Below are 16,935 nucleotides of genomic sequence, written 5' to 3' on the forward strand. Positions count from 1 at the left end.
AATGCCAAAATATACTTGCGCTGTTGCTGAACAGATAATGATGGTCAGATTGAGATGGAAGGACGAAATGCTGTGCCGCTTTTAAGGATTTCTGATGCAGTGCAGTTCTTTCTTAAGCTCCTTAAGTTCCAGACTGTAACTATCGGAGTGTGTTCTCAGTGTTAGATCATGCAAATTCCTCCATGCTTAGTCTGTGATGTATGTTCATGTTAAACCCTCACATTTTGATCTCTGGTTGTCCCTAATCTGGATTTGATTTCATATTGGTGCCCCAGATAAATGTTGCTTGTTGATTTTTGGACCAGTTCTCAACTTTCCAAACCGAGCTCTTTACTGTACTTGCAGAAATCTTGTGACTTTCGGTTGTTCTGTTCTGCCTTTCTCTTTATAGTCCTCCTCTGGACAAATCGAAGACTGCTGAATTAGACCGAGCATATTCTACTTGACGTCTTAGCATGATGCATTTAGCACATTAACTTGCTAAACTGAAATTGAAACATTCAACTGTTTTTGCTCTCTGCGTCATCTAACAGAAGCTCATTACGTTGTTCGTTATTTAAGGTGTTTGTATTTTACTTTTGACTACATTAGACTACCATTGTATCATTGTAAATGTGGTTTACTACTGATAAGTTACACTGTGAACAAAATGACACTAAAATATTTAAATTAAACTTGCCATTTCTATGAGCCTCATGAAGGATAATTAAATATCTAAGTCAGTGTAACTGAACAGGATGAATGTATTTTCAGAAATAAAATACAGTGTAACCATGTTGTTCAGTTTATTGAACACTGGTGTTTCAAAATATTACAATGAGGGAAAAAAAATTGCATAATTTATCAAAATGGCGCAAATCAGTCATGAAATCTCAGCATTAATATCGATACTTGAAAAACACTCAAGTGCAAGACTTAAGGAAGCAATTTAAAGAAACTGAAATAAAGTAAAAGCAAAAACAATTATTGCTTTTATGACTGTATATTATTCTGAGAATATTCTAACTAATGTTTGTTAAAGTCACACTATGGGGACTTTAGATCTGTGGAACTGAGATCTAACAGTCAAAGGAGTCACATGCACTTACATCTTTCTTTCTTTAAGATGCTGATGTGTCATAGGAAAGGCCCTGTTTATATAAAAATATAAAGTTTTGCTTAAGAAAATGTCTATAATGTTGAACATTACAGTACTGATTATGTTTGTATTCTAAATTCAGTCTTTTAATGTTAATTTCTCTCGTTTAATGTATTGATTGTTATGTTGAGATAAATCGGTACATTTAATATTATAAAGTCACATTACAAGCGTATTGAAATTTCACCACTGATATATAAAGTGCTATAGGAAATTATTTGTATTATAAAAATGAACTTCTTGTTACCCTGTCTGAAATGGATCTTAAAAGGGGATGTAAATTTTCTTTAAAATATGTATATACAACTGACTGTATTTCACAAGTTCAATATAATAAATAATTTCTGATGTAACAGTACATCATCTGCTGCTGCTATAAAATAAGCTGACAGACTGTCTAGTTTAATTACTTTTGTCCAACAGCTTTTTAGTACCATGAAAGAAAGATTATATGAGCAGAGCCAAGATAATAAATAATTAGCATATAAAATTTGAATATCTCATCTCTATGTATTGCATTAATGGGAAACCACAATTCAGCTGTGAAATGCTACTGTGATTTTGTGCTTTTTGTTCTGCGTTTGCTATTAAAATGCAAAATCTGCACAGACGAATTGTCAAAGTTCTATGTGGGCAAAATATTCACAAAACAGCTCTATAAAAATGGTCATTCCAACCTATTTGATAACACTTGATCAAACATCATTGCAACTACAAAGTTCATGCATTTAAAAATCGCTTTCAAAATGGATTGGGTCATTCACAAGGAAAACGTAGATTAGATGTTCTGCAGATGCAGTTTGGAGCGATTTCCACCAAAACATCAACTTCCATCTAATGGGTTATTTGTCACAGCAGTCGTGACTCCAAGGGAATTAAATAGGATCGTTGCTTTGCTTGAAATACATGTGCTCCCAAACCAACGGTTCCCAAACGCAGAAGAAGCCCCAGAGATTACGCAGGGTTCCGCGGTCAAAAGGGTTTTCGTCCACACCGCAGTGCTTGAGGTAAGAGATTCTGTGTCGAGACATGAACTCCCATGTGGTGGTATTCAGCGACACCAGGTACAGGTGAGAGCCCAGGAGGAGAAGCACGGTCAGGGACAGGACAGCCACGACCGCCGCTGCTCCCAGGAGCACACCGTTGGTCCTCAACCACAGCTGCCAGGTGGGAACGTGACTGAAGCCAGACCTGTACGAGATTTAAAAGTAAACTCTGAACTGTGGGATGTTCTTCAGCCCAGATGAAAGATGTTTGTTTCTGGATGCTTTAAAGGGTTAGTTCACCCAAAAATGAAAATTCTGTCATTAATTACTCACCATCATGTCGTTCCAAACCCGTGAGACCTTCGTTCATCTTCGAAACACAAGCTGAGATATTTTTGATGAAATCCGAGAGCTTTCTGATCCTTCATCCAGCAATGCAATGCAACTAACATGTTCAAGGCCCAGAAACGTAGTAAGGATATCGTTACAATAGTCACATGGACTATTTTAATGATGTCCTGATTATTTTAATGATGTCCTTATTATCTTTCAATGCCTTGAACGTGTTAGTTGCATTGCTGTCTACAGGGATTAAAGTGTTCCGTCGCTATGACGGATTTCCGTCAGTTCAGAAAGACAGCCACTTGCTTCATTCCTGAATGATTCAGCCATTCGAACGAATCAATTGAATGAATGATTCAGTGATAAAATCAGTGACTTGCCGCCACCTGCTGGCAGATTTAGTTTCATTTTTAGCATATAATTTCAGTTATTTAAATCATTTAATATTTTTGTATTCCTTTTTACCTTTGTAATGGTATCATTTTCATCTGTCAAATTAAAAAATTTATGTTTATAAGCTTTTTTAAATTTCTATTTAAAACAATATAATAAGTAGAATAAGACATAAGTTACCAATCATATGAAATTAGTATTAATAAATTAATTTGTACTACAGAGGTGGCACAGAAGAACACAAAAGTGGCTTGTAGGTACATTTTCAGACGTTTAATGAGGCTCAGAGGTAGCATGAGTGCAATTAAATTCATAAATTCATGTGGAGATTAATTTTGAATAGAGAAATATGATTTAAATAACTGAGATGATATGCTAAAAATGAAACTAAATCCGCCAGCAGGTGGCGGCAAGTCACTGATTTTATCACGGAGTCATTCATTCAACTGATTCGCTCGAATGGCTGAATCATTCAGGAATGAAGCAAGTGACTCACTCTGGCAAGTGAACTGACGGAAATCCGTCGTAGCGATGGAACACTTTAATCCCTGTCTATGCAGGGTCAGAAAGCTTATTTGCTTTTACTTAAAGCTTATCAATGACTTTTGATTTTACATTTTTGGGTGAACTATTCCTTCAATCTTAATGAAATGGTTTGGGATCACCTTTTAGAGTTAAAAATCATGGAAACTAATACATTTAGGACTATTATGTCCATTGGCACTGCTGGACATCCCAGGTCATGATATATAAGTTCTACTCACCAGGCCATGTACAGTCCCCACAGTAAGACAACAAGCTGGACAGCCAGATAAAGCACAAACCAGCGGTGGTTTCTCTCCCCAATGCAGTTCTCTATCCAGGGGCAGTGGTGATCATAGCGCCGCACACAATGCTGACACGTCTGGCAGTGTTTGGATCTCATGGGTTGCTACGTCAAAGCATGGGTTCATTTTTAGAAGCGATTCATTATTAGAAACAAACTAAGCTGTCTTGCCTTCGCATAAATATAGGTTATTGTAAACTACAATGAAAACGACAAAAACTAAATCTAAATTTTTTATTAAATATTTTATTACAAATTTTATTTTTATTAACTTAAAAAACATTATTAAAATAAAATTTACTGTAGATTTCATTTTAGTTGCAGCATTAAAACCTCTATATTTATGTATATGGTCCATCTTTAATAAGTGCACTGTAAAAAATGACCGTGAATTTAACGGTAAAAGACTGTAAAAATGCTACAGTAAAAACCTGTTCAATTGTTAACGGTAAATTCCCCTACTATATACGGTGAAAAACTGTATTGGACATAAGTTTTACGGTAGTATACCATTTTTGGAAGTGAAAAATACTGTATAATTTACAGTGAATAACCATAAATTGACATTCCCAGAATTTCCTGCGTTACATTTCAAATTTGATGTTTTTTTGTTGAAATAACTGTTTCTTCTTAGTTTTTTCTTATCAGTTTTGTATATTAGGGTTGTGTATTACACCTAATGTTGTTAAATTAATGTTTATTGCTTTATTTCAGTTTCATGTGTGTTACCATGATGGTGTTTAGCGTTTGTGTGAATGACACTGTGCACCTTCTATATATGTTATTATTTAAAAGCTGCTTGTAATGGGCTTTGATTCATCATGTGATTTTCTCATCACCACCTGCATTTAGTGGTTATCAGTGTATTACAACGGTACAAAACAGATTTCAGTACTTCAATAGGTTGGTATATTAACCTTATATCAGTTAATGAAATTACAGTATTTAACTGTAAATTTAAGTTAAAACCGCAAAACCTAAAACGTTGCTACCGTATATTATACGGTAAAATTCCGGCAACCACAGCTGCCATTTTTTTACCGTAAATTTTACGGAATTTTTTTTACAGTGTGACAACGCACCTGTACCAAACAGTGTCCACAGCGCCGGAGCCGTATGGACTTGGTGGTCTGTGGCATCATATCCTGTGTTTCTTCTGCGATACCAAGTGTGAACTGAAATACAGTCAAATGATGCATGTTTGCTGTAAAATCAGTGTTAAACATGCAAACTGCTGGGGGTTTGTGATATACATACATACAGGGGTTTGGCTGACAAAACACTTGGGAATCCATGTATTAACTGACCTGCAAGTCACAGTCATCAGACAGGACAAAACCAGGATCCATGAGTGAAACTGCAAAGTACAGCAACACGGACACCAGAACCAGCAGCACAAAGAGAACGGGCAGTGTGAGCTCCCCCGTCTCCTCCTGTTTGCGGAGGTCTGTGTGGAAGCACAATAGTGTAGTAGAGTGGAATACAGTGGCGCAGAAATTAGAGAAGAACAGAGCATAGCAGAACATAAAAGTAATAGAATATATTAGAGTAAAAAAAAATAAAACATAGTGGAGTGGAATAGTGCAGAACTGTGGATGCCCAATAAAGGCTGGAATACACTACATGACATCTGAACAGATTTTAAAACATTAGGCATCATACACTCATCATACACTATGTAAACAGTAAGAGGGAAATAAAATAGGCAACATACACTAAATGACTGAGGATCACACATTACCAGACTTTCCGAACACAAACTCACACAGAAATGCTGCTAGGATGACAAATAAAAACAACGTGTTCTAAAATCGTGTGTGTGTTCTACAATGTTTGATATCCTCAGAATGGATATAATCCTTGTCTGAAATGCAATTTTATATCAAATCTGTCAACTTCCCAAAATCTGCAGACTGGCTTTAACGACTGGCAATTAACGCCAACTTGATCAGACAGTAAATTGTGGCAAAAGTCATATACAGTAGTGCATTCCAGCCTTAAGTAAGAGATAAAGTATGCGATAAAAATGTTTTGTCATATTTTTTGATTTGATCTTATAATTACGACTTAATATGTCAATGTCAACTTAGTACCTCATAATTTTATGAATTATGAATTTGGCCATAATTAAGATTTTTGGTTAACTTTTTCATCTCATAATTTTTACTTTTTATTTCATAATTGATTTTAGCATCTTATCATTTCAATTCTATCATAAGTTCTACTTTTTATGTCATTTTGACTTTGTCATGACTTAGTATCTCATCATTTAACTTTTTGTCTCATAATTCCAGCAGAGTGAGAGTGTGCAGTAGAACAGAATGTAACGGAGTGTGCTAGAGCAGAATAGTTATAGATCATCTAAACGTTGTCTGGTAAAGGAAGTGGCGATGCAGATACAGGTGTGAAGCAGCGTTATGTACATCATATAGCTACTGTAGCCACACAATAACAGGTCTGATACTCACAGCAGAACCAGCAGCTCTCAGGAGCACTTACCGGTGTCGTGGAGGAAGAGAATCAACGTTATAACCCATGTCAAGACGACATGAGCGGTCCTCACCAGGAATCCCGATCCGAACACATTTTTGAACATCCTAGCATACTTCTATATACGCCTAAGCATGCATCTGCTGTGTGCTCGTAATGAAATGCATCTTATTCTCAGACTCACAGACCTCTATAGGCAGCTAGCTGTGTTAGCCAGCTCATAAGAAACCCAGTTAACGTTACATTCCTGCTGTCAAGTGAGCTCCTACGCGTCGCACGCCAAATTCCAGAACAAGAACCATTTTAACCACAATATTTCACCCTAGCGTGGAACTTTTTCTGCTGCAGCAGACTATACCATCGTAACGCAACCGAAGCGCGGTATTTCATTTAGATACTGTGTTTCATAGATATAATATTTATTATGTCTATGCTGTGTTTCTCTCGCTCTAATAAGCTTGTTGATGCCGTTCCGCTGTCACGTTTCCTATTGGTCAGCTGTGGTCATGTGACGTGTCGGCTTCAAACTGGGATGCAAACAAAGGCAGAGCCGAAGGAAAAGAAAAGTAGAAAACACAGTATATGAACTGTAAGTGGGTATGATTTTATTCCTATTGTAAAGTAAAATAAAAATGATATGCTATGCATTACGCGGCGATACAAACATCACATTGTATTTTTCAATCATACAACAACCATTTTTTAAATAAAGAATTGATTCTGCTCTAACCTTTTGAAGAATTATATATAATTATGTAACAATAATTGGGGTCAGTAAGATTTTTTTAAATGAAATGAATAGTTTTATTCAGTAAGGATGCATTAAACTGATGAAGTGACAGTAAAGACATTTATAATTACAGTACATAAGTAAAATAAGATCGCTGTCTATTTGAACATTCTGTTGATCATAAAATCTATTCATCATTAAAATGACAACTGTTTTTAACTAATAATAAGAAATAATGTTTTTGAGCCCCACATTTCTGAAGAATCATGTGACACTGAAGACTGGAGTAAAGGCTGCTGAAAAGTCAGTTTTTGGTTACAGGAATAAGTTACATTTTAAAATATATTAAAATAGAAAACAGTTCTTTTAAGGTATCATTTTACAATTTTTCACCCGTTATTTTTGATAAATGCAGCCTTGGTGAGTAAAAATCTTACAGACCCCCAATTTTTCTTTCTTTCTTTATTTTGGAAATTTTTGTAAACATCCCTTTCAATTCCTTTAATATTTGCCTGGCCCTGGACATGATGGAATCCTCAGTTGGAAACACTATGTAGTTTTAACAAGATTCTCTGCTTCATTCTCATCAAGTAGAAAAGGGGACTTCAAGTTCTTCTGCTTCAGCAGCTTTTCCAGACCCTGTAAAACACAGCGGTTAAAATATGACCGTGTGTCATGGAGGGAAAATGAAAAAAGGAGGTAAAGAGATGGAGTGAACACAGCTGTCTCTTGAACTCTCTCCTGAGAACAGGAACACTACTCTGACATCATTCGCTCTGTTTCACATCATGCTCCATATGGTCACACTTGCTTGTTATTCTTTTTTCCCTCTGGTCCTCTTGCCTCTTTTTGTACTAACTGTAATATTTTGTAATAAAAGAACTATATGCGAGACTCAAATATTTAACTTTTGTGATAAAGATGTTAACCTAAAATCCTAAAACCAGACTGTTCATCAGTATTAGCAACTCCAGTTTAAAGCAAAGCTTTAAAAATTGCATACAAGTAGTCACATTTTTACCTCGCCAAAGTATGATACAAGTGGAGAGATTTCACAGATTGCAGGGGGGTCTTCATTCTGTGTCATACTGCAAAAGAAAGAGTAGACCAAGTTATTATAAACCACACACCATCTGAGGAAGTCAAAATTGTTCATTTTCTGCTTGAATGAGTAAATTCCTTTTAGGCATATTCCTTTCAGGTCATGCCAGTCAAAAGGTATTGCACTCATCACAAGAATGGACATTTCTAGACCATATCCTGCTCAACATCTGGTGTAGTATAACTATAATACTTGAGGAACCTTGCAATATAGCATTTACTGTACATTAAGTCATTAAGAAGACACTTTTAACCAAAACAATCTCTGGTAAAACATGATACTTATTTACTTGATATGACTTAATATTTTTCTACTGATTTAATAAAGGGTATTTTATGTTACCACCTATGTTTTGGGGGGATGGGTTTATCCTGCTCATCCAGGAAGTTTCCACCAGCTGCCAGAGCCCAGCGGTAATGTTGTGCTAACAAGGAACGGCGTGCTGTAGTCGGTGTATCCAAAGGCGCCCCATCAGCATTTTTTAGGGGTGAGAATTCCTCCTCTCTCAACACCTCAAAGGCGACAAATTTCCTGCAAAAAAACATGATGGTGAGGAAGATGGCGATACCCCAATTAGCCAACTGTAGCTGTAAAACATACTTTGAGAACTGAAAGACGTCAAAGACAAATTTCTCCATTTTGATGCCATTGGGCTTGGTTGATTTCACCAGGTTCCCTTCTCCATCCACAAATGGCACTTTCTTGATTGCCACATGCTGCTTCAGCTGACTCTCAAACTTTCTGCAGGGAAAATGCATTGAAATAGGAATTGGTTTGTACAATGGGCTTTGTTTACAGATTAGCATGAGTCCATATGTTGCTAATTCTTTAACAGATGCATTAATAAATTCTCTCCTACTGCCTCATGGGCTAGTAAAGTGTCCACTGAGTGTGCACTTGATGCAGGTACTTTTTGTTTCGTTTTTTTGAATACTATGAATTTGGACATACTACTCTTTCGAAATACTGTCTTCTGCATACTATATAGTAGAGAAGTATTCAATTGGGATGCAGTGTGCAAGTCTTGATTAGGGGTCCTACTGGGCTCCTATTCCTTGGTAATATAATGCCATCTTCACCAAAATGTTATTAGTTTGTTTATTGTTTTATTAGTTCTATTATAGTACAACAGAGCATGATTATAATATATTGTAGCAAAAAATGCCCTTTATGGACAATGAAAAGTTGACTTAAGAAACGCATAAGAAAGTGGGATTGTATATTATAACAATATGTCAACCACATACTCAGCCACGTCCTTTAAGAAGTCTTGGGTAAAGAAGTGGTTGCAGATGTTCCCAGCACTGAACAGGAGCTCTCCTCCTGGGCCTCGTAGCTCTGCAGTCTCTGGTTGGATCTCACTGTACTCAATCACCTGATACAGGCCGTCCACACGACACACCACTCCAACAGGCTCTGCAGGATACGCCTTATCCACCACCTGAGCAGAATATAGGTAAACACAGCTAATTAAAGCAATAAATAATAATCAATTAATAATGGTAAACAATGATGAATGGGATCTGATTCAGGCCTAAAGACAGGATATTTTTACCTTGGCACCACAGTCTGCTCCTTTGATTACACAAAAGCCAATAAAGACTGGGTCTGCTATCTTCACCAAGATGTTGTCCACACAGTACACGTGAAGATACTCCACACCCCTTCTCTCCATGTCCTCTAAAATCTTGTTGTCCACTAAAGCACGATAGAGGCCGCCATTTCCATCTGAAGTGAACATAGAAATGAGATGCAAACATTAATTGGTTTTAGTGAATGAAGTAAAAAAAAAAAGACATTAATAAAGATCTGTCTGTCGTCATATAGCTGATGAAAACATAAATTTAAAAAATCTAATTAATTTTAATAATTTATGAACTACCTCTAACAAATAGCTAATGAAAGCAAAGCTAAATTATTTTTCCTTCTAAAGCCAAACAAATTCTCTCTGACCTGGTGCCATGGCTATTTTGTTCTTCTTCTCCAGGATGATCTTTCCATCAAAGCCTACAGCTGGTATCATTCTCTGCTCAAACATGACTACGTTGGATGGACAAAGACCAAAATATTCATTGTCTTTGAAGAACTTCTCTGTGGGTCCCAGAGTGAACTCACTAGTCATTATGTACCTGTTCAAATATCATCACAAGTGAATTAAATACATGTTCTTCTGTCATTTGGGGGTTATTTATGAATTCATTCATGAACACTTCTTCAACTACAAGCACTTTTATGTCCCAGACCCAGACTTTCAAACTGGAAACAAATATGAAAATGATTAATAGAAACATGAATTATTACATTTTTGAACTACGACCTAAAAAGGATATATATAGAAAATTCTATTTCCACCACAGAATGCTACACAGCGTCTTTTGAAATGTGGTGGAAATTACATTTGCTGGTCTATAAAAATGATTCTAGTTCTAGTTCTCAGAAAGACCCTCATTTGAATTGCAAATAAAGAGCCATACCATGGTATTGTGCACCTACTACCATGCTTCACATTGGCCAGCTTTTGCAACTTCTGGATACGCTCAGCTTGGATCTGGTACAGGGTTTTCCCACTTGGAAGCCCAACATTGTACATGCCCTTGGGATATGGCACTCCAAGCCGAGTCCCCTGACCACCGGCTAACAGCAAAACAGCCACTCTGTCCTGTGAAATCTGCAGTAACCCTGAAGGCAGGAGTCTTTTATGTACTCTTCAATATATGCAATGTTACTTTTAACCACATTGTAAAAATGGCTATTTTGTTGTATATTATTTTGAACCTTGGAGCTGTACCTTCATCACCCCATATCTGAAGCGTTTCTTTGTCACTTTTACGCACACTTCCGATGAACTCTGGAGGAACGGGCTTCATCCGCGCGTCTAGCCGACCGTCAGCACTCGAGTGTCGGCTTGCAGCCTCAGCAGCTGCTCGGCAGTGCTCGAGTAACTCGTCGGGCTGGAGTTTAGATATCTCCTCCAGAAGCGTATTGCTTTCTTCCGCAGAAAGTTCAGCCCAAAATTGTAAAACATGGGCCTGTCCTGCAGTTTCTAACCTCGCTTTAGCTTCCTCGAATGATAACATCTTTTCCTACTAAAACATTAATGCTCTGACAACAAACCTTGAGTCGAGTCGACTCCTCTCCTTTGAGGAGTCCGGATCCTGTTTTCACTGCTTGCAACTCGTGATCAGTGTGTGGTTTGTACAATGAAAATATCACTGGAGTTGCATATAATTGGCAAAATAACAGAAAACTACTGTCAAGGCTTATTTAGTTTGCGGGAGTCATTTGGGAACTCCCCTTAGGCACATATGAATGACTTGACTTCCTCAGAAAGCTAACCGCTGTCATGTGATTAGTCTGCTGCTGAGTCTCTGTCCTTCCCATTTACTGAGACGATTCACTTCACATCAGGGATCAATTCAGTGCAAAGCTTAATCATTTTTGACGCATTAAATATTACTGATGCGGCATTATAGTAATTAGGGGTAAACTAACAGTGAATTGATTCAAGATTTAAAAACAGATTCAGAATTATTCAAAATGACAGTTCTGTTCGATAAACTGAACACGGTATGAGTCAGAGAGTCGATTCAACTTTTCAAAATGATCTTTAAATTTGAGTTTATTCAAGTATACCTACAAACGACCAATTACTTTGAAAGTAAGAATGCTGAAAGAATGTTGCAAGTAAAATAATTTTAAAAATCCCATAAGAAACATGTTTACTGTTTAAATTCTGCTGAAAGCTTATGCATTTAATTGTGTGATTGTAAATTAAGTAAATTTATCCAAATTCATCCTTTTAACAAATTATTATAAAAAAATAAACTTTGAGTCTGAGTTTGAGTCGCCTTTAAAAGGAAAAATGGCTTGAATTTTTTTAAATACACATTGTGTGCATATATAGATTTTTCTTTGTCATAAATACAAATTATTTGAACATGTAACCAATCATTTCTTTAAAATAAACACTTTCTTAAAAGGGAAAACAAAGAAATTAGTTGACAAGTTTTTAAACATGCTTTTTAAGACACTTAAGATTTTGGCAACAGGACTGAGAAAATGCATCTATCTACCAATTAGAAAAAAAAAAAAAGTTAGAGTCAATGTCAATATCTAAGGACAGAAATAAAGTAGAAGGAAAATAATTTTTCCCCAACATGTCTGCTGTATGTGAATTCAATTTTGTGGTGATATCATGAAGTAATCAAAAGTTACAGCATTTGGAACCAAGGTAGCCCGTCTCTTAGCCCTTTACAGTTTTGAATTAGTAAAGTAATGCCTTAAAGTTTATTCAAAGCCCCAAACAATTATGCTTGTTTTATTCTACTTCATGAGACCTTTCAAATGACATATGACACATGACTATCTGAGCTGTATGATGTTTCTGACATATTAGAGTACATGGCACAAAAAAAGTTTTTTTTTGTCATTTATCAGCAAATAACTCGGCACTACTTTGGAGTTCATCAAAGTGGCTACATGCATTGTAAAGCTCAGACTTTCAAATGATATCCATTTGTTGTTGATCAAGGCAGTGGTTTGAAAAATATGATTAGTAATATTTTCACAGAGGGGGGGCGCCCCGCCCGCGGTACACTTCGTTTTAGAGAGACTGCTCAGCACTCGTTAAGAGTTGATCCAAATAATTACATTCTTTAAAAAGCTGAGATTCTAACCTTTAAAATGATACATATTTCCATAGTGTTATTCCATTTAGCATGGTTGCTTAGTAATTTGATTATGATTTTTTTCGTGCGGGAGGTGTCCGGTTTAAAGGGTTAAAAAAGTTGATTTAATCACATAAAAAGATCAACAAAAGAAAAGCAACTGTTTCTTCAAAAGTTTTTTTTAAACATTGTGGATAAATATATTAACACTGCATTATTTTAAACATCCAGGATTATAGTTCTCCGATTTTGTAATTGCCGAAAGATTCCAACAACAAGCTACCTGCTCATACGCCATGAACTTGATAGCAGATTCAGGCGCGATCTTCAAAACGTTGATACCGTTCCCTCGCCACAGCGACCGAAGTCCACCCTCACGGATCATTTGGGCGAATCCTCCGGCGATGCCCATGAAGTTGCTGCGTGACGCATGAACCTGCCAACACCATTGCAGTGGTGAAATGTCTCAATTTGCTTGTAAATTATTTCATTTAAGCATTTTAATGTAAGTTTACTTCAGGTAAGGTAAGCTTTAAGGGTAGCTAAGCTACAATGTCCTGTATAGTCTTATACATTCATACACTGAAGAATTTAAAAATGTAGAATTTTAAGATCCACCAAACTGAAACTAGCCTCACTAAGGCATTTCATAATGTGCATGGTCATCCACCGAGACACTCATCCAAAGAACAGAACATCATGTACCATAGTGACTCAACAGTACACTTACTACAGTAGCAGTGTCCCTAAAGCAATCGAAGATGCAGTCCCTTCATAAGCAGCACACTGGTGACATGGGATCTCACTAACACTAGGATTTTAGCTCACAAGCCTAGATGGTTCTCATGAAACAAATGCTGTGACGTGAACTTGATCAAAAGTGTCAATTTAGACATTAATAATGTTAATAAGAAATGTTACTTGAGCACCAAATCAGCATGAAGGATCATGTGACACTGAAGACTGGAGTAATGGCTGCTGAAAATTGAGCTTTGCCCTCACAGGAATAAACTACATTTTGAATATTCAAATAGAATAAAGTTATTTTAACCTGTAAAAATATTTCACATATAAATAACATACATCTTAATATGTATAAAATATAATTGTATAAAGTAATATATGTCTACCCTAATATAATATAAATCTAAAAAAAATATAATGTAGGTTTCCAAACTTAACTGTGTATTATTCATTGATCATATGATGTGTGCTATACTGTATAGGTAGCGTCAGGGGGTCTCATACCTGCATGAGAACCTTAAGGCGGTCCAGGGGTGCGGTGCAAGTACGGGACACTGCACCAGCTCCACCTCCTGCTACCAGGTGTCGCCACAACATCCCCGTTTTCTTCTCCTCTGCCGTAAACTCATCAGGGACCAACATACTTTCCCCTACATCAAATATCTGCACAGAGGACACGACATCATGTGGAGTGAGATTACATGCACAAGAGAATTTAATGAATGGACAATCAACCAGTTAGATGATCCATCAATAGGACTAGAAAAATTATTCTTGCGTTTCTGTGCTACAGAATCTCGAGATTAGTGCATACTAAAAGATGAGAGGTATCTGTCTTACTCTTTTCCATGGATATTTATACATTTAGTTCAGTCCTTTTTCTATCATCCAGTTTTAATATGACGTTAAATTGATCTTCATTGGTTTTGGGTGGCTGTATTTCATTTTTTTGATCCTCAAAATACAGAAACTGTAATTATGAATAATGAATTTAAAGAAATGTAATTTTTAAATCAAAGTGAAATTACTCTTCTGTGAAAAATATAAGTGTGATTTATCTGTTCACCTGGGGACACAGTGTTAGAATAATCCATGAGGTGGACACATCTACCTCTCCTGGCTCAAAAAGGTCAAGTCAGTGACGTCAGAGCACCGTTGATCTGTTTAACAGGATCAGACAGTGACCCCCGTTTGTCCCATTCAGGAGTATTTCAAGTGCAAGGAAACAAATTTAACTAAGTGGGCTTAGAAGGACTGAATGACTGAGGTGGCAGCACATCATCAGTTTAAATGAGATGTGTGGTGAATGCAATTTACACAGAATACAAAGACTGTAAAAAGCACCATAACCCCCTCAATGAGAGAAAGTTGGCACTAAAAGCAAAGCTGGAAACTTTGAACTGTAAGGCACATGGCAGGATGGTGTGGTTTAGGTTTACCGTAGAGTGTTTCCAGTAGAGGATGATTTCAGGAATGTTGTCAGCAGGATGAAGCAGATGGTAATCTCTCCATTCATTCCAATTAATCGTCATCGTACCTTTTTTATCCATACTGTTCAAATTAAAAGACAAAAAGAGACCAAAACTAAATATGTCAGGGACTTCTTTGGCTTTGGGTAGCAGCTTCTTATTTTAAAAAAAAAGACCAGCTTACACTTTCTAAAATGTATACACACTTCCATAAAAAACGACTTAGATTTGCAAAACCTCTCCTGAAATTAATCATGTACAGTCAAGCAGCTAGAAAATAAAAATGATTCACATGCAAAAATGTCCCTGGTTTCAGCATTTCAGATCTATCGCATTTAGAATTCTTCTTTAATAATTTACGAAAGCTTTCTTCTGCTAAGAGTTTCGTTATTTGTCAAAAAATCCTAAAATATAGGCATCATTAGCTTACTTAATATTTCCAAAGCACTACCCACATGAGACAAAATAGCTACTAAGAGAGAGAGAGAAAAAATTACCTTTAAAAATGCTAAATGAAAACGGCACAGATGAAACGGCAGATGAAATGAAAAAGCAGAGCAAGGCAAACATGCAGGGATAAGACCACTACTTACTACATTATAGGGGCACATATATAACCCCTCCTTATTCTGATAAGATGAGCAGAGAGAGAGAGAGTGGGGGTGGGATCACAAGAAGGAGAGAGTGATAAAGAAACAGAGACAGAACGCGTACAACCATTTACACACATACACACAGACAGAAAATAAAAAATAGCAATTAGTTTGTATATGTGATTCTGGTTTCTTTTAGGAGCTCTAAAATTAGCTCTAAAAAACTCTTGGGTATTGGCTCGTCAAAGAACGTCAAATAAACATGCTGAAAAATCAGAACCAGGAGACGTGTTGTATAACACGTGCTGTTTTGAGGCGAGGGTTCCCAGTCAGGTCTGAATTATTAGCTGCGAATAAAAGGCTAAAGAGAATGAAGGGGGTTGGACAGATACGATCAATAAAACAAATTACCTCTTGAGGATCTTTTCAGCCTGTTCCTCAGATATATGAACCCCGAGGTCTCTTAGTGACTGCATGATCTCCTGTGAATCTATGCGACCTGCAGTTTTAAAAGGAAACGTGATTTTAACATCTAAAACAGTGGTTCTCAACTAGGGAGTCAAAGGTAGCCTTAATATGACTTCATATGACATAAGACAAAAAGAAAGACGACAAAATGAGCATTAAAGAGACTAAAACATCTATAATTCAAGACAACGCTCGTAATAGTTCACCAATACACTACTAACATACTTACCATCGTTCTTTTTGTCAAGGCTCTTGAAGACCAGCCTCAGTTTCTTCTCATGGTCCCTCAGGTAGTGCACAAACTCCTCAAAGTCCAACTGACCATCCAAGTCTTTGTCTCCAGCCTTGACGATTTTCTGAAACACATACACGCTGGAATCAACATCAAAACCTGAGGACAGAATCAAGCCAGGTCATTTTTGAGGTCAGTGAGCTGCTGCCGTTCAGGGTGTTGAGCTAATGGGCCACTAGGGACAGACATATGGCCTTTGTTTGTTGAAGAGAGTATTGATAGGACCATGCTGAACATTCTCATGAGCATCAGCTTTATGAAGCCCACCCTGACAACGCTTGACCTTTAGGACATAAGCTGTCTGAACCATTGAGCAGTGTATAATTGAAGCTAATGGAAAGGGATGGAGAAGATGAATTAATCATTAACCTGAAGTGTTCTGGAAAGACAGAAACAAAGCAAATGTGTTTCCAGTTTTAATAGCAAATCAGGCCCATAGCGTGATTCCTGGCTGATGTTGCTCTGACAGTGTGTGACAAAATTACTGGTCTGTCCACTACTGCACTTTTTCAACCTCGAGCAAAAAAACTAAACTGAACACCCCACCCAGTGACATCAGCATTTCGTAAAGTTGCTACTGAAAACCAGATCACTGAGTCAGATCATTTGTTTTATGTTGCTGTCCATTATGAGATTATGGATGTGTGCATAATAACACCTTAGTAAAAACAAAGAAAAAGTGTCTTAATAAACTA

At 36.8% G+C, this 16,935-nt stretch overlaps 3 protein-coding genes across 3 annotated transcripts; all 3 read right to left on the bottom strand.

Moving 5' to 3' along the window:
• Positions 1-37: 37 nt before the first annotated feature.
• Positions 38-6,652, bottom strand: zdhhc12b (zinc finger DHHC-type palmitoyltransferase 12b). The gene is made up of 5 exons (XM_016288327.1): positions 6,185-6,652; positions 4,993-5,132; positions 4,768-4,860; positions 3,624-3,790; positions 38-2,329 (listed from the first exon to the last, which is right to left on the bottom strand). Exons 1-5 carry the CDS (start codon positions 6,279-6,281, stop codon positions 2,014-2,016), a joined length of 813 nt encoding a protein of 270 aa, XP_016143813.1. The 5' UTR covers positions 6,282-6,652; the 3' UTR covers positions 38-2,013.
• Positions 6,653-7,306: 654 nt separating this feature from the next.
• On the bottom strand, positions 7,307-11,379 carry uap1l1 (UDP-N-acetylglucosamine pyrophosphorylase 1, like 1). The gene is made up of 9 exons (XM_016289709.1): positions 10,796-11,379; positions 10,482-10,686; positions 9,961-10,136; positions 9,563-9,735; positions 9,255-9,448; positions 8,608-8,748; positions 8,353-8,538; positions 7,927-7,993; positions 7,307-7,544 (listed from the first exon to the last, which is right to left on the bottom strand). Exons 1-9 carry the CDS (start codon positions 11,082-11,084, stop codon positions 7,455-7,457), a joined length of 1,521 nt encoding a protein of 506 aa, XP_016145195.1. The 5' UTR covers positions 11,085-11,379; the 3' UTR covers positions 7,307-7,454.
• A 956-nt stretch (positions 11,380-12,335) lies between these two features.
• Positions 12,336-16,550, bottom strand: LOC107598062 (calcium-binding mitochondrial carrier protein SCaMC-2-B-like). Its single transcript, XM_016289312.1, has 7 exons — positions 16,466-16,550; positions 16,178-16,339; positions 15,892-15,979; positions 14,858-14,969; positions 13,923-14,081; positions 12,958-13,110; positions 12,336-12,344 (listed from the first exon to the last, which is right to left on the bottom strand). Exons 1-7 carry the CDS (start codon positions 16,548-16,550, stop codon positions 12,336-12,338), a joined length of 768 nt encoding a protein of 255 aa, XP_016144798.1.
• Positions 16,551-16,935: the final 385 nt, after the last annotated feature.

This window comes from Sinocyclocheilus grahami, unplaced genomic scaffold (genome assembly GCF_001515645.1).
Source record: "Sinocyclocheilus grahami isolate Dianchi unplaced genomic scaffold, SAMN03320097.WGS_v1.1 scaffold12.1, whole genome shotgun sequence".
Lineage (NCBI taxonomy): Eukaryota > Metazoa > Chordata > Actinopteri > Cypriniformes > Cyprinidae > Sinocyclocheilus > Sinocyclocheilus grahami.

Excerpts from the sequence above, each read along its gene's own strand:
- zdhhc12b (XM_016288327.1), bottom strand. The coding sequence starts at position 6,281 with ATGTTCAAAAATGTGTTCGGATCGGGATTCCTGGTGAGGACCGCTCAT. Across the intron at positions 5,133-6,184 it reads TCTCTTCCTCCACGACACCG|ACCTCCGCAAACAGGAGGAG; the intron begins GTAAGTGCTCCT and ends GCTTCCACACAG. Across the intron at positions 2,330-3,623 it reads TGGGGACTGTACATGGCCTG|GTCTGGCTTCAGTCACGTTC; the intron begins GTGAGTAGAACT and ends AATCTCGTACAG.
- uap1l1 (XM_016289709.1), bottom strand. The coding sequence starts at position 11,084 with ATGTTATCATTCGAGGAAGCTAAAGCGAGGTTAGAAACTGCAGGACAG. Across the intron at positions 10,687-10,795 it reads TCAGATATGGGGTGATGAAG|GGTTACTGCAGATTTCACAG; the intron begins GTACAGCTCCAA and ends TCCTGCCTTCAG. Across the intron at positions 8,539-8,607 it reads GACGTCTTTCAGTTCTCAAA|GAAATTTGTCGCCTTTGAGG; the intron begins GTATGTTTTACA and ends GTTTTTTTGCAG.
- LOC107598062 (XM_016289312.1), bottom strand. The coding sequence starts at position 16,550 with ATGGTTCAGACAGCTTATGTCCTAAAGGTCAAGCGTTGTCAGGGTGGG. Across the intron at positions 16,340-16,465 it reads TCATGAGAATGTTCAGCATG|GTTTTGATGTTGATTCCAGC; the intron begins GTCCTATCAATA and ends TTCTGTCCTCAG. Across the intron at positions 15,980-16,177 it reads CCTTGACAAAAAGAACGATG|GTCGCATAGATTCACAGGAG; the intron begins GTAAGTATGTTA and ends TTAAAACTGCAG.